This window comes from Vigna umbellata, chromosome 8, assembly GCF_029865625.1.
Source record: "Vigna umbellata cultivar VRB3 chromosome 8, Vumbellata_1.0, whole genome shotgun sequence".
In the NCBI taxonomy this organism is placed as follows: Eukaryota; Viridiplantae; Streptophyta; class Magnoliopsida; order Fabales; family Fabaceae; genus Vigna; species Vigna umbellata.
Window position 1 is genome coordinate 40,195,893 of NC_142172.1, and position 16,275 is coordinate 40,212,167.

General features: G+C 39.6%; 1 protein-coding gene across 1 annotated transcript; it reads left to right on the forward strand.

Moving 5' to 3' along the window:
- The first annotated feature begins 13,715 nt into the window (after positions 1 to 13,715).
- Positions 13,716 to 15,392, forward strand: LOC124819493 (isoliquiritigenin 2'-O-methyltransferase-like). The gene is made up of 4 exons (XM_047291022.2): positions 13,716 to 14,156; positions 14,307 to 14,620; positions 14,726 to 14,790; positions 14,890 to 15,392. The coding sequence occupies exons 1-4, from the start codon at positions 13,765 to 13,767 to the stop codon at positions 15,184 to 15,186; spliced, it is 1,068 nt and encodes a 355-aa protein (XP_047146978.2). The 5' UTR covers positions 13,716 to 13,764; the 3' UTR covers positions 15,187 to 15,392.
- Positions 15,393 to 16,275: the final 883 nt, after the last annotated feature.

The following is a 16,275-nucleotide window of genomic DNA, read 5'->3' on the forward strand; positions in this document are numbered from 1 at the left end:
CCCTCTTACAGGAAACCATGACCCATTTACCATACTAGTGACACCAAGGGGTATATGACTCCAAATGAAATCTAAACCTTTAGTCCAAGCACCACCTTCGTAACCTATATCTTTGAATTAGATCATTTATGCTAACTACTTTAGCACCAACTATCACAAACACCCTTTTAAGCACTTAAAACTTTTCCTCTTGTTTCCTCCTTTATTGTGCTCTGATACTACTATTATGTCCTTCCTACGAGAAAAATCTTAACAATATGCTTCTTCCTTCGTCACTTGAAATCCTTCACCTTAGCACAAATTCAAACCTTTCTCCTATGTGAACCATTTTACTTAGAACATCCCTTCTGCTCTCTACTTTGGTGGTGCTTCTTGATGAGAGGTTCCAACTATCTTCTTCTGATTGTTGAACTTGGTATAAAACCTCTACAATACTTCATCCTCCCCAAAAGTCTATTCTCCCCTTACTTAGGAAACATCACCCTACTTGGCTAATCCTCAAAGCTCTATATCATTTTTTTCCAAATATTAATCTCCTTTATACACTTCAGGGTTACTATACCATCTTTAACTTTAAACTCAAACCTGCCATAACTTTTCACCTTTAGGCCTCAGACATTGTCGAGATGTAGAACCAATGCAGATACTCTAACCTTGCTACGTAGATGCACACTAATATATCCCCTTATACTAACCTCTGAACTCCAACATCTTTCCCCATCCTTCAAAACCTAAAACTCAGTTTTCCTCACCCACCGATATGCAACATACTACAACTTTATATCTTTAAGACAAAAAATGGTCTCAAAGGCCTTATCCAATTATGTAAAGGTAAGCAGACCAATTTGACCGTGAATCTTCATTCCTCTATCATTATAAAGCACTGAGCACAAACAAGAGAGGTGAAACCATGACAAGAATTGGTACAAAAGGAAAAACTCAAATATTAGCTCTATCTCTCTCTCTAACAAACCCAACTTTTTTATACATACATTCTCGACATCTACTGACCGCATGATATACTTTTTATCACTAGTTATTTTCTATTATTCTTTTCTAGAAACTTTCAAAATTAAGAAGGGAAAACTATCTTTGATATAGTCATGAATGTGCACCCTCATCACTCTATAAAACACTTTCTGTTCTTAACATTTCCAATTTCATAAATAGTCTCTACAATCTAAACTTAAACTCTTAAACATGCAAGACACAAAAAATTCACAAGGACAAACTACTCTGATACCATTAATGTAACATAACATTTAATTGTGTACTTTGATGTAGAATCATGTTTATGAATGAAAGTATGAGTTTGGCTTAATTATTTTGGAATCTTGTAAATATAATGGTGTTCCTTTAGTGTACACATTGATGTAAAGAGTCAAAACTTGAGGTTTATCTTGATATTCTAATACCCATTCAAGACTCATGTAGAGTATAAAATGGATTATGTGATGAGAGAGGCAACATTTCCTGTCATTGAGAACAACCCTAAGGTTTTTATGACGAAATCATACATCAATTTTTAGATTAAGATAATTGAGTTTAAAATGTCATAATGTGTGATGAGTTACTTGATATTGTTTAGTTTGGTGTATGTTTTATAATTTTATTGAGTTAAGTGGGTAGGTGTGTTTGTGTGTGTGTGGGGTGCGTACGTGAACATGTGTATGAGTGCATGTGTGCGTGCGTAGGTGTAGGTGTGAGTGTGTGCATGCTTGAGTGAGTGAGTGTGTGCATGATTAGAATTCATTTTCAAGTAATTTTTTTAGTTCATTTGTGAACAACTTGCATGCCTAAGAGTTGGATTTGCATGTGAGGCTTTTAGGATTAAAATACATTTGTTAGTTTAGGAGTGTAGTAATGTATTTATATGTTGATCATAGTTTGTAATGTTTAGTCTTTATGTGAGATTGATGAAGTTAACTACTTAAGCTTGACTAAAGAAGTGTTAGTGATAAAAGGTAATTAAACTTTGATAACACTTTAGAGTATCTAAACAATTTCAATATGACTGGGTTATAATGATGTATTTTATGCATATTATAATTTTAATATATTGATTATATATGTGTGTGTAAGTTGTTGGAAAGTATTGATTGGTGTTGTTGAATTGTAGGTTAATGGTGTAGTTGATCAAATTGTTGTTAAAATTATTTTCAATCTAATCTAAAATTATTTTCATTTAACTTTATTTCATTGAAAATTAATTTTAATTTGAATGCTTAATTTTTCTCATATTTTTACTAAAGTGACAGTTACCTTCTTTATTTCATTTAAAGGCATATTCTATTCACTAACATTTAAATTAAAAATTAAAAATTTCATAATTTTTTAAATTAAGTTTAATAAACACGATATATTTAAATAAATCAGAAAGGTGAGTATTAGTTATAAGGAAAGTGAATGTTTTAGAAATATAAAGTGTAACATCCCAACATATAGTAATTACCATAATCAGAATTAATTACATTAATCATATAAAACAGTGCAGTCTTACAAATCTGAACTAGCGTCTAATTGCCGAACGGCATAAACATAAAGGGATAACGGACGCTTATACAAGCAAGAGTTCAGGGACGAACGGTCTTACAAAACTATAACCGAACGTTCAAAATAACATAAATAAAACTATCTACAAACACTCGCGAGCGCTCTAAGGCTCTGCCTTAACTTCTACCTCCACCAGGTTCGCGTCTTCCAAAATTTCTTCTTCTAGCAATTCTTCAAGTGACGCACCTCCATCTGCTCACATCCACACGGATGATCATTACAATGACAGGACGAACGTACATATACAAGGCGACAACACAAGGAAACGAAAGGGTAAGCTTATATAATTTAAATCATACATTAACATATACAATAAACATATCATTCCACGCAAGCACTCATGTAACATTATATGACTATATATATATATATTTATGACGACCGTCCGGACTGTATGATCTGTGTAGCTACAAGCGTCCTCGCACCCGAGTGGTGTAGTAGCCGGGATATACCTAATCAGCTGCCACTCGAGGTTAGTCCGTTCTTACGTCGCCCATGTTAACTTATGGACTAAGGACCTCCTGCCATTCCCACACATGAACTACTCCTCTCTACTTGAGAATGAGTGTCACGGAATATCAGGATGGACCAAGCCTGGCTTAGCTTATCCACAGTCATACTTTACCAAATTTAATATTCAAATATATATAGGAGACGTCCCTCCATGGAACGCTCGTTCAAATTCCATACTCATAGAATCACTCAATATAGTGTTCGCAAGGTAAGATCTTATAATTTATCATCACTCTCATATTTAACTTTAAGAGCATAAAAGGACGAACGTTCAGTCCTTTGAAGAATTAGGACGAACGTCTAAAATAAGTACTGGATGGACGAACGTGACTCTCTGTTGGGTCAGTTAAATGAAACGACTCAATTTGAAGGAGTACTGATACTTAGAAAATTTCATAATAAAGATCTTGAACCAGATTCAATATAGGAAGGATGGATAATAATACTTAGAAATTTTCTTTGAAGGAATTTGCACATGGAAGACCGATACTAGTATTAGAACGAACGTAAGAATGTGAATATTCAAATACTTGAACGAATGCTATTTACGTTCGGCGGGGAATAATATCGAACGTTCGGTTTAAGACCGAACTCTTTATTAAAGCGGACGCTCGGTATATGACCGAGCACAAATCATGACGAACGCTTGGAAAAAGGCCGAGCGCTCTTTAGGACGAACGCTCAATATGGAACCGAGCTCTCTTTAGGACGAACGTTCGACATGAGGCCGAACGCTATTAAGGACGAACGTTCGACATAAGGCCGAACGTTCTTATTTCAGCATTGTTTAAGTTAAGGCATACGACACTCTATGTTGAGCCGAACGCTCAACATAGTAACTAAATAAAAACGCTCGCTCTCACACCGAATTCTTCCCAAATGAAAGAATTCAATTCTAAGTCTTTTGCAGGGAAACCGAACGGTATAAGACCGTACAGTGACGAGCGTCATTTATCAAAAGGAAGATGTAAAGTTTCAGATTTTTCAAACTTAACAAAATTTTCCAGATTTCAAATTTATAAACTTTATAACTTTCATTCCAGATTTAATTGACCTTAAATATCATCATCATATAGATCTCAACATTTTAATCATTCCAACCATACAATAACCATACTCAAGTCATACGTAATCGAATCAACATGCCTTTCAATCAAAATCAACAACATATATAATACATACAAGCAGTGCTCGTTCATGACAGCTTAATCAAACCAGAATCATATCAAATATCAGTGAACATCCATAACAGCTCATACTTCATACAGTTCGTACATGCAACTCAGATCGTACAACATACAGTATAAATTAAACATATAAGCTTCCCTTACCTGGATAGCAGTGAACGTTTAACAGTATAACTTGAATCTGCCCAACTATGACTTTCTACCCGCTAAGCTCTTCCTTACGCTCCTTAACTAAGTCTAACCAAAGAAAACTCAGAAACTCAGATTTTATCCTTGCATGCAACTGAAACAGCGTTCGTAGTAACTCCAGAACTAGGGTATGGCTGGGAAACTTACCGGTTACAGGATCAAAGGAGGTTCGGCTCAAAATGAAGCTTACTGGCCCGTGAACGTTTCTACGGTTTCAGAAAGTTGATTGGAGTTGAAAGAAGTGAGTAATGGTAGAGAGAAGATGAAGGTTCTTAGAGAGAAGTTGGAGAAAAATGGAGGTTTTAGGTTCTGGGGAAGACGAAGTGTGCGAGCAAGTGAGAGAGAGTTTCTCAAAACTCAGATTTTGTGGATTTCCACGTCAAAACAGACTAGCGTCTCCCAGCCTGCCACCTGCACACCGAACCCTGCTTTGGAAGCTTCTCCCGCGACACGTGGCGTGCGTGCATGCAGAGATTGGTGCGTTTTTAATGTTTCCAGAGAAATGATTTTTGGCTCAGCTTTCCGTGCACAGCAGAGATGAAATCAGAGTTGGGAGTGGGTTTTTAAGGGGATTAAACATTGATTGTGGTGCAAATTAATTTGATTTGACGCAGAATTATTATTGCTAATTATAGAGGGTTTTACATTCTCCCTAACTACAAAAATTTTCGTCCTCGAAAATTCAGAAATTACATGTAAATAAATGCGGATACAAATCCTTCATTGCACTCTCCACCTCCCACGTTGAATCACCAGTCTTAGCGTCCCACACCATCTTCACCAAACGAACGTCCTTGCCTTTATAGTACTTGGTGCGGCTATCTTCTATACGGACTGGATGCAGCTCCAACGTTCGGTCTGGACGAAGCTGGACGTCCTCCAATTCCAGTACATGTGATGGATTCGCTATATACTTCCGAAGTTGAGAAACGTGGAAAACTGGGTGAAGGTTTGACAGTTGAGGCGGCAATGCAAGCTCGTACGCTACTGGTCCGATCTTCCTCAGAATCTGGTATGGTCCAATGAATTTGGGAGACAGCTTCTTTGGACGAACGGCTCGGCCTACACCAGTGATTGGGTTGAGTCGAAGGAACACATGATCTCCAGCAGCGAACTCCAACGGTCTTCTCCTCTTATCAGCATAAGATTTCTGCCTGCTCAAAGACGTCTTCAACCTCTCCTGAATTTGCTTGACTTTCTCGGTCGTTTGCTGGATAAGCTCGGGTCCAGTTAGCACGTTCTCTCCTTCCTTGAACCAACAAAGTGGCGTTCGACATTTTCTCCCATAAAGTGCTTCAAACGGTGCCATTCCAATGCTCGCCTGGAAACTGTTGTTATACGTGAACTCCACCAGTGGCAAGACTTCATCCCATGCGCCCAAGTGATCTAGGACGCACGTCCTCAGCAAGTCTTCTAACGTCTGGATAGTTCTTTCAGACTGGCCGTCCGTTTGTGGATGATATGCTGAACTCATTTGTAGTCTGCTCCCTAACTCACCTTGTAGAGATTGCCAAAACCGAGATGTGAATCTCGTGTCTCGGTCAGAAACTATGCTTGAAGGCACTCCATGCAGACGGACGATCTCCTTAATATACAACTTAGCCAGATTCGTCATCGACATCTTCAAGTTCACGGCCAGGAAGTGGGCGCTCTTCGTTAGTCTGTCCACAATCACCCAAATCGAGTCATGATTTCTGACCGTACGTGGTAGATGGGTCACGAAATCCATGGATATGCTATCCCACTTCCATTCGGGAATTTCCAATTGCTGCAGTAGGCCGCCAGGTCTTTGGTGTTCCGCCTTCGCTCGTTGACAGGTTAGACAAGATGCCACAAAACGAGCGACATCGCTCTTCATTCCAGGCCACCAAAATGATTTCCGGAGGTCTTGATACATCTTAGTCATGCCAGGGTGCATGCTAAGACGGCTGTGATGACCTTCCTCCAGAATAATTCTCTTCAGCTCGCCATCATCTGGAACGCACGTCCTACCCAGATAACGCAACATGCCATCCGTTCCCGTATTGAACTCCTTAGCTTGATCCGAACCGAGCGCGCTCAAAATCTTCACCAGTTCTTCATCCTCGCGTTGCTTCACTCTAATCCGATCAAACACATCGCTAGATATTCTAAGGTTACAGCACTTGATGCTGCTCGGTTCTAACTCAAACTGTAACCTTAGATCTCTGAAACTCTCTACTAAGCTCAACTCGCGCACCATCATGGACGACACATGCACCACCTTTCTGCTTAGAGCGTCCGCTACCACGTTAGCTTTCCCAGGGTGGTACAGCAGTTCAAAATCATAATCTTTCAGAAATTCTAGCCAACGCCTCTGCCTCATGTTCAACTCCTTCTGATCAAATAAATATTTGAGGCTCTTGTGATCACTGAAGACTTGGAACGTGGATCCGTACAAGAAATGCCTCCAAATCTTCAGCGCAAAAACGACCGCTGCCAACTCCAGGTCGTGCGTTGGGTAATTCCTTTCGTGAATCCTCAACTGACGAGACGCATACGCCACCGCTCGCTTCTCTTGCATCAAAACACAACCCAAACCTTGGTGAGAGGCGTCGCAATATACTTCGAAAGGTTTAGACGCGTCTGGAATAACTAACACTGGAGCGCTCGTCAATTTCACTTTCAACTCCTGGAAACTGGCCTCACAACGATCGGTCCAGGCGAACGGCTGGTCTTTACGAGTCAACTGAGTTAGCGGCGCCACTATCTTAGCAAAACCCTCAATGAAACGTCTGTAGTAGCCCGCCAATCCAACAAAACTACGCACCTCAGCAACCGAACGCGGACTCTCCCATTCCAGTACCGCTCGCACTTTCGCTGGATCTACCGAGATGCCTCCAGCCGACACCACATGACCCAAAAACTGAATCTCCTTCATCCAGAATTCACACTTAGACAACTTGGCATATAGCTCCTTCTCCCGTAACACTCCAAGTACAAGTCTAAGATGTTCTTCATGCTCGTCTTCGTTCTTGGAATAGATGAGAATATCATCTATGAAGACGACCACAAACTTATCCAAATAAGGCCTGAATATGCGGTTCATATATTCCATGAACACAGCTGGAGCGTTCGTTACTCCAAAAGGCATCACCACATATTCATAATGCCCATAGCGAGACCTGAAGGCTGTCTTCTGGATGTCGTCCTCCTTCACCCTAATTTGATGATACCCGGATCTCAAATCTATCTTTGAGAACACGGCAGCCCCATGCAACTGATCCAGCAGGTCATCTATCCTTGGCAATGGGTATTTGTTCTTGATGGTCAGCTTATTCAATTGCCTGTAGTCTATACATAACCGAGAGCTGTCATCCTTCTTCCTTACTAACAGCACGGGCGCTCCCCAGGGTGATACGCTCGGCCTAATGAATTTCTTCTCTATCAACTCTTCAATTTGCTCCTTTAGTTCAGCTAACTCAGCAGGCGACATTCGATATGGCTGAACCGAGATAGGAGCCGCTGTCGTCACCAAATCAATGGTAAACTCCACTTCACGACGAGGGGGAAGTCCAGGTATCTCTTCCGGGAAAACGTCCGCAAACTCTTTCACAACCGATCGTCCATTGCTGTCACTAGTGGACGATCGTCCTAAATTCGCATTCCCAACTTCTCCATCTTCATGCGTCATAATGAGAAAACAGCTGGCGTCTTCCATAATGTCTTCTTTCAGTTGGCCGAGCGTCACTGAAAGAACTTCTTCTTCTTCACCAGGGAAGATTAATTCCTTCGCTCCACAATCAATAAGAATGCGATTGGCAGCCAACCAATCCATTCCTAAAATCACCTCCAAACCTTGAAGAGGTAAGCAGATGAGGCTAACCTTGAACTTACGCCCTTCCACTTCTATGGGACACTTGACGCACATAGTGGACGTCCTAACCTCACCCGCTGCTGGTGTAGACACCACCAGATCAAACTGCATCTCGCTCACTTCTAATCCCAGCTTTTCAACACACGCCTTCGAGATGAAGGAGTGTGTTGCCCCCGAATCATACAAAGCACAACACGGTCTACCAAACAGCATGCATTCACCAATTATAAGGTTACCTGAGCTCGCTGCCTCAGCGCTCGTTATCGCATACACTCGCCCACTCGCTTGGGCTCGTCCTCCTCTTGGCTGATTCCTCCCTGCATTCGGCGGCCTCATCACAGCACGCCCACTCATATTGCACTCATGATCCAAGTGCCCATTCCTTCCGCAACGGTTGCAGTGCTTTCCTCCCACCAACTGAGGGCAAGAGGACCTATAATGCGGTCCTCCGCACCGGAAACAAACCACACTTCCCTGTCCAGACTGTCCGACAGGGACTACTGCTTGCGATCCGCTCGTCTGAGAAGGCTGGTTTGGACGAGCGTATGGAGGTCTCCTCTGAACAGTTCCTCCTCTGGACACGATCGGTCCCCTACTCACCTGTTGCTGCCTCTTCAACCGTTCCGCCTCGGCCATATTCTTCTCCAAAACCTTGGCTCGCTCAACCATAGCAGGAAACGACCGGATACATAAACTTGAGATCATTACTTTCAGGTCACTTCTCAGCCCATTCTCAAATTTCCTGCACTGCCACTCCTCACTGGTGGCCATCGTATTGAACCTCAGAAGATGTTTAAAGGTGTTGGTATACTCCGACACTGACTTTGCCCCTTGTGACAGTTGAAGAAACTCAACTTCCTTAGCGTAACGAACGCTATCTAGGAAGTATTCCTCATAAAATTTGCCTCTGAAGACCGCCCAGGTGATGGGATTCTGAGCGTCCGTTAAGATGGCTTTCATACTCGTCCACCAGTGGCTAGCTTCACCAGTCAACAAGTACTCTGTAAAAGCCAAGCAGCTTTCATCTGGACACCTCTTAGCATCGTAAATACACTCCATGTCTCTCAGCCACTGGTCCGCCTCATCAGGAAGGCATTTCCCACTGAATTTAGTCGGACGATGTTGGAGGAAACTCTCCAAACTCCATTCAGCTGCAGGCGGGGCAGCGTTGGAAGAAGACGCTCCCGGGGCGTGTCTTGTAGCAGCTAAGATCTCCATCAATTGTCTTTGCGTCATCTCAGAATTGGCACGAGAGGCCTCCAAACTCTGCATAGCGGCCTGGTTTTGCTGCATCAGAGTGGCGTTCTGTTCCATTAAAGTGGTGTTTTGTTGATGCAGTCGTTCCACCACTGTTTCCAACAACCTGGTGTTGTTGGACGTATCAGGCTCGCTCGGTTGAGGAGGAGGAAGTCTAGGTGCCATTAGTTCTCTGGATCAGAGAAAAATGAGCGTTAGTAATGTTCAAGAGTTAAACAATAACTCATTAACACATAATAAGCACACAGCAAAAACGTAGTGCACTCATAACCTACAGTGTTCCTTAAAAGGACAAAACTGCTCTGATACCACTAATGTAACATCCCAACATATAGTAATTACCATAATCAGAATTAATTACATTAATCATATAAAACAGTGCAGTCTTACAAATCTGAACTAGCGTCTAATTGCCGAACGGCATAAACATAAAGGGATAACGGACGCTTATACAAGCAAGAGTTCAGGGACGAACGGTCTTACAAAACTATAACCGAACGTTCAAAATAACATAAATAAAACTATCTACAAACACTCGCGAGCGCTCTAAGGCTCTGCCTTAACTTCTACCTCCACCAGGTTCGCGTCTTCCAAAATTTCTTCTTCTAGCAATTCTTCAAGTGACGCACCTCCATCTGCTCACATCCACACGGATGATCATTACAATGACAGGACGAACGTACATATACAAGGCGACAACACAAGGAAACGAAAGGGTAAGCTTATATAATTTAAATCATACATTAACATATACAATAAACATATCATTCCACGCAAGCACTCATGTAACATTATATGACTATATATATATATATATTTATGACGACCGTCCGGACTGTATGATCTGTGTAGCTACAAGCGTCCTCGCACCCGAGTGGTGTAGTAGCCGGGATATACCTAATCAGCTGCCACTCGAGGTTAGTCCGTTCTTACGTCGCCCATGTTAACTTATGGACTAAGGACCTCCTGCCATTCCCACACATGAACTACTCCTCTCTACTTGAGAATGAGTGTCACGGAATATCAGGATGGACCAAGCCTGGCTTAGCTTATCCACAGTCATACTTTACCAAATTTAATATTCAAATATATATAGGAGACGTCCCTCCATGGAACGCTCGTTCAAATTCCATACTCATAGAATCACTCAATATAGTGTTCGCAAGGTAAGATCTTATAATTTATCATCATTCTCATATTTAACTTTAAGAGCATAAAAGGACGAACGTTCAGTCCTTTGAAGAATTAGGACGAACGTCTAAAATAAGTACTGGATGGACGAACGTGACTCTCTGTTGGGTCAGTTAAATGAAACGACTCAATTTGAAGGAGTACTGATACTTAGAAAATTTCATAATAAAGATCTTGAACCAGATTCAATATAGGAAGGATGGTTAATAATACTTAGAAATTTTCTTTGAAGGAATTTGCACATGGAAGACCGATACTAGTATTAGAACGAACGTAAGAATGTGAATATTCAAATACTTGAACGAATGCTATTTACGTTCGGCAGGGAATAATATCGAACGTTCGGTTTAAGACCGAACTCTTTATTAAAGCGGACGCTCGGTATATGACCGAGCACAAATCATGACGAACGCTTGGAAAAAGGCCGAGCGCTCTTTAGGACGAACGCTCAATATGGAACCGAGCTCTCTTTAGGACGAACGTTCGACATGAGGCCGAACGCTATTAAGGACGAACGTTCGACATAAGGCCGAACGTTCTTATTTCAGCATTGTTTAAGTTAAGGCATACGACACTCTATGTTGAGCCGAACGCTCAACATAGTAACTAAATAAAAACGCTCGCTCTCACACCGAATTCTTCCCAAATGAAAGAATTCAATTCTAAGTCTTTTGCAGGGAAACCGAACGGTATAAGACCGTACAGTGACGAGCGTCATTTATCAAAAGGAAGATGTAAAGTTTCAGATTTTTCAAACTTAACAAAATTTTCCAGATTTCAAATTATAAACTTTATAACTTTCATTCCAGATTTAATTGACCTTAAATATCATCATCATATAGATCTCAACATTTAATCATTCCAACCATACAATAACCATACTCAAGTCATACGTAATCGAATCAACATGCCTTTCAATCAAAATCAACAACATATATAATACATACAAGCAGTGCTCGTTCATGACAGCTTAATCAAACCAGAATCATATCAAATATCAGTGAACATCCATAACAGCTCATACTTCATACAGTTCGTACATGCAACTCAGATCGTACAACATACAGTATAAATTAAACATATAAGCTTCCCTTACCTGGATAGCAGTGAACGTTTAACAGTATAACTTGAATCTGCCCAACTATGACTTTCTACCCGCTAAGCTCTTCCTTACGCTCCTTAACTAAGTCTAACCAAAGAAAACTCAGAAACTCAGATTTTATCCTTGCATGCAACTGAAACAGCGTTCGTAGTAACTCCAGAACTAGGGTATGGCTGGGAAACTTACCGGTTACAGGATCAAAGGAGGTTCGGCTCAAAATGAAGCTTACTGGCCCGTGAACGTTTCTACGGTTTCAGAAAGTTGATTGGAGTTGAAAGAAGTGAGTAATGGTAGAGAGAAGATGAAGGTTCTTAGAGAGAAGTTGGAGAAAAATGGAGGTTTTAGGTTCTGGGGAAGACGAAGTGTGCGAGCAAGTGAGAGAGAGTTTCTCAAAACTCAGATTTTGTGGATTTCCACGTCAAAACAGACTAGCGTCTCCCAGCCTGCCACCTGCACACCGAACCCTGCTTTGGAAGCTTCTCCCGCGACACGTGGCGTGCGTGCATGCAGAGATTGGTGCGTTTTTAATGTTTCCAGAGAAATGATTTTTGGCTCAGCTTTCCGTGCACAGCAGAGATGAAATCAGAGTTGGGAGTGGGTTTTTAAGGGGATTAAACATTGATTGTGGTGCAAATTAATTTGATTTGACGCAGAATTATTATTGCTAATTATAGAGGGTTTTACATTCTCCCTAACTACAAAAATTTTCGTCCTCGAAAATTCAGAAATTACATGTAAATAAATGCGGATACAAATCCTTCATTGCACTCTCCACCTCCCACGTTGAATCACCAGTCTTAGCGTCCCACACCATCTTCACCAAACGAACGTCCTTGCCTTTATAGTACTTGGTGCGGCTATCTTCTATACGGACTGGATGCAGCTCCAACGTTCGGTCTGGACGAAGCTGGACGTCCTCCAATTCCAGTACATGTGATGGATTCGCTATATACTTCCGAAGTTGAGAAACGTGGAAAACTGGGTGAAGGTTTGACAGTTGAGGCGGCAATGCAAGCTCGTACGCTACTGGTCCGATCTTCCTCAGAATCTGGTATGGTCCAATGAATTTGGGAGACAGCTTCTTTGGACGAACGGCTCGGCCTACACCAGTGATTGGGTTGAGTCGAAGGAACACATGATCTCCAGCAGCGAACTCCAAAGAAGTAGAAAGATAGATTTTAGGGTTAAAGTAAATAATTATAATTAAAAAATAAAAAGGTTATTTGTGTAATTATAAAATGTTAATTTTGTAATTCAAAAAATATGTAATAGAATTGGGGAGGTAGAGGGAGAAAATGTGGTGGTGGAGGGAGTGACACCCCTAAAATTGAACATTATTATAATTGTTACGAGAAGATAGATTATTTTGTTGTTGTAATTCTTTGACTGACACCGACAAATTGTATGAGTGATAATCCAATTATCAAAGTCAAATAATCATTAAAATTATTTTAATCCCAAAATTCTTCTAAAAACTGTGAGAATACTTAATATCCTTTTTTTTATTCTCTTATAATTACTAGCACAATAATCCACACTTAGACTGATGTTAAATTAATATTTCTTTATCATTATAACTATAAATTTTATTATTATTTTTAATTTATTTAAATATATTTTTTGTAAATATATAATTTTAGAAACTGATATAAATAAAAATATTTTATATGCACATACATCATTTTGATTTATAGTGATTTGCTTTATTTTGGTATATTTTTCTTTTATTACATAATAATTAATATCAACAATCAAACAGAAATAAGCTTGTCTTTCACGTTTTCCATAACCAATACCAAACGAAAAACAACAACAAAAAGAAAAAAAATGCAGATTAATTAGAACCAGAAGAAAGTGAAAAACCCAAAAATAATAAAAGGAGAAATGACAACCCACAATAAGCCGAAGATCGTTGCAGTGAGAAGAGAGAAGAAAATATGGCAAACTCTCCCAAAGAAGAAGAGGATGAGGCTTTCGTTTGTGCTTTTTTACTTTGCACTAATTATGTGTTTCCTTCAGTGCTCAATGCTGCTATTGAGCTTAAATTGTTTGAAATCATAGCAAAGGCACCACCACCAAATGCAGCAATGTCAGCCTCAGAAATTGCTTCTAAACTACCAACACAACACCTAGATAGGCTCCAGCGCATGCTGCGTTTGCTTTCTAACTATTCTCTGCTCACTTGTTGCACTCACACCAATGAAGATGGTAGCACTGAGACAACTTATGGACTCTCATCTGTTGGAAAATACTTTGCCAATGATGAAACAAAGGGTTCTTTCGGTCCCTTAAATACACTTTGCCAACATCCTACACTGTTAAAACTTTGGTAAGTAGTTTTGTTTGCTGCATACAGTAATCTAAAGGGTAATGTTTGGTGAAACTCTCACCATGTTAAAAAGTGTGCTGATAGTTTTTTTGTTTATACATTGCCTTTAAGGAAGAATTTATTTACCTTGTTGTCGTGATGTGACTTTAGGCAAAATTTTAAGGATGTGATAATTGATTCCGAGTTCGACCTATGCAAGAAGGTTCATGGAATGCCTTTCTACCAATGCACTGAAAGAGATCCACAACTGAATTATATTTTCAACAGATCAATGGCTAATATTTGCGACATAGAAGTGAATAAGATTCTTGATGAATATAAAGGATTTGAAGGAGTGTCAACTCTTGTTGATGTGGGAGGTTGTACAGGGCAAACTCTCCACATGATAATCTCCAAGTACTCTACAATTAAGGGTATTAATTTTGACTTGCCCCAAGTAGTCGAAAAAGCAGCATCTTACCCAGGTATATATGCCATTAGAACAAGTCAATGATGCATGCTAGTTCTAATTTTAATTTTATTTTTACCAAAAGTTGACTTGGAAACTGTCTAAAATTGCATGAATTAAGGGATACAGCATGTTGGAGGAGATATGTACCATTATGTGCCAAAGGGTGATGCTATGATTCTAAAGGTTAGAAAACACTTTTTATGACACTAAAATTTCATGTTTGGGAATGGTTGATCTGTCCAACGATGATTCAACTCAATTTTTATTTCTTTTGACATGTAGACTGTGTTGCACAATTGGTCAGATGAAGACTGCTTAAGCATTTTGAGGAACTGTCACAATGCACTGCCACAGAATGGAAAGGTGATTGTGATAGAATTTATAGCACCAGAAGAAGCATCAGAGTCGAATGTATCAAAGCTTGTTTCCACCCTCGACACCATCATGTATATCACAAGTGGTGGGAAGGAAAGAAGTGAAAAGGAGTACGAGAAATTGTGCACGCTTTCTGGATTCTCAAGATTTGAAGTTGTCTGCCGTGCCTTTTCTGTCTTAGGAACCATGGAATTTCACAAATGAATTTACTTTCCATCAACGAATAGCTAGCCAGTTCAAAAACTCACTTCTATGAAGCTAATAACGCTACCAATAAGATGATCCATCATTTCAGCTGTACTTCTTCAAAAAGTGGTTGAGTTTCTGCTGATTAGCAACTTTTCTTCACGAGGCTATTTATAAGTACTACTTATTTCAAATAAATTATTATAGTGATACTTTTATAACCATCCTTTTATATATTGTCTGATCTGTTGCACTAGTTCACAAATTATAATATCATATGGCATATTTTTTTAATCTATAGAAACTAAAGATATGAACTTAAACGTAGGAAACTCAACAAAAAAACTCAAGTTCACGATAGTAAATATATATAAGTGAAAATACTTTTTATGTTTTCATTATGATGCAATATATAAATGACAAATACAAAAGTTGTACTTATTCTTTTAATAACTTAGGATGATTTTTGTAGCAGACATCTGAGCTCAACCATATAAAGAATTGACATCACTCTCTATCCAAAACCTTAGCCTTTGTTCACTTGAATGGAATTGGGGGAGAGTGATTGAGGAGATTTGAGAAGATTTGAAGGTAAATTTTTTTGTTGTTTATTTGAGTGAATTTGAAGGTAAATGAGAGTGGATTTAGAAGTAAATTTTACCTCCAAATCCACTCAAATAAACAACAAAAAAATTTACTTTCAAATCCCCTCAATCACTCTCTCCCAAATCCATTCAAGTGAACAAGGCCTTAAGGTAATGAGTTAACGAGTTTTTCACTTTTATATTTTTTTCATTTCTATCCAATATGGGACTTAGACTCACACTTGAATTCCCAACAAAACAGACTTTAAATAACATTGAAAAGGCGTTGAAACCGAATAGCTAACGACCCAGAACTTGTTCAATCTACAATGTAACTCATCTAGTCTGCGACAACCACAAGCCAAGGAACCCCAAAACAATTTTCATATTCGTCATGTTTTGGTAATTACGAGAGAATAGTCTTTTGTTGGTTAAAAAACATTCTTAATTAGTTGTCTTTTGGTTAATTAAAAATTAACCGAAAAAACGATTGGCATACAACCGATACTATTGACTGGTTACA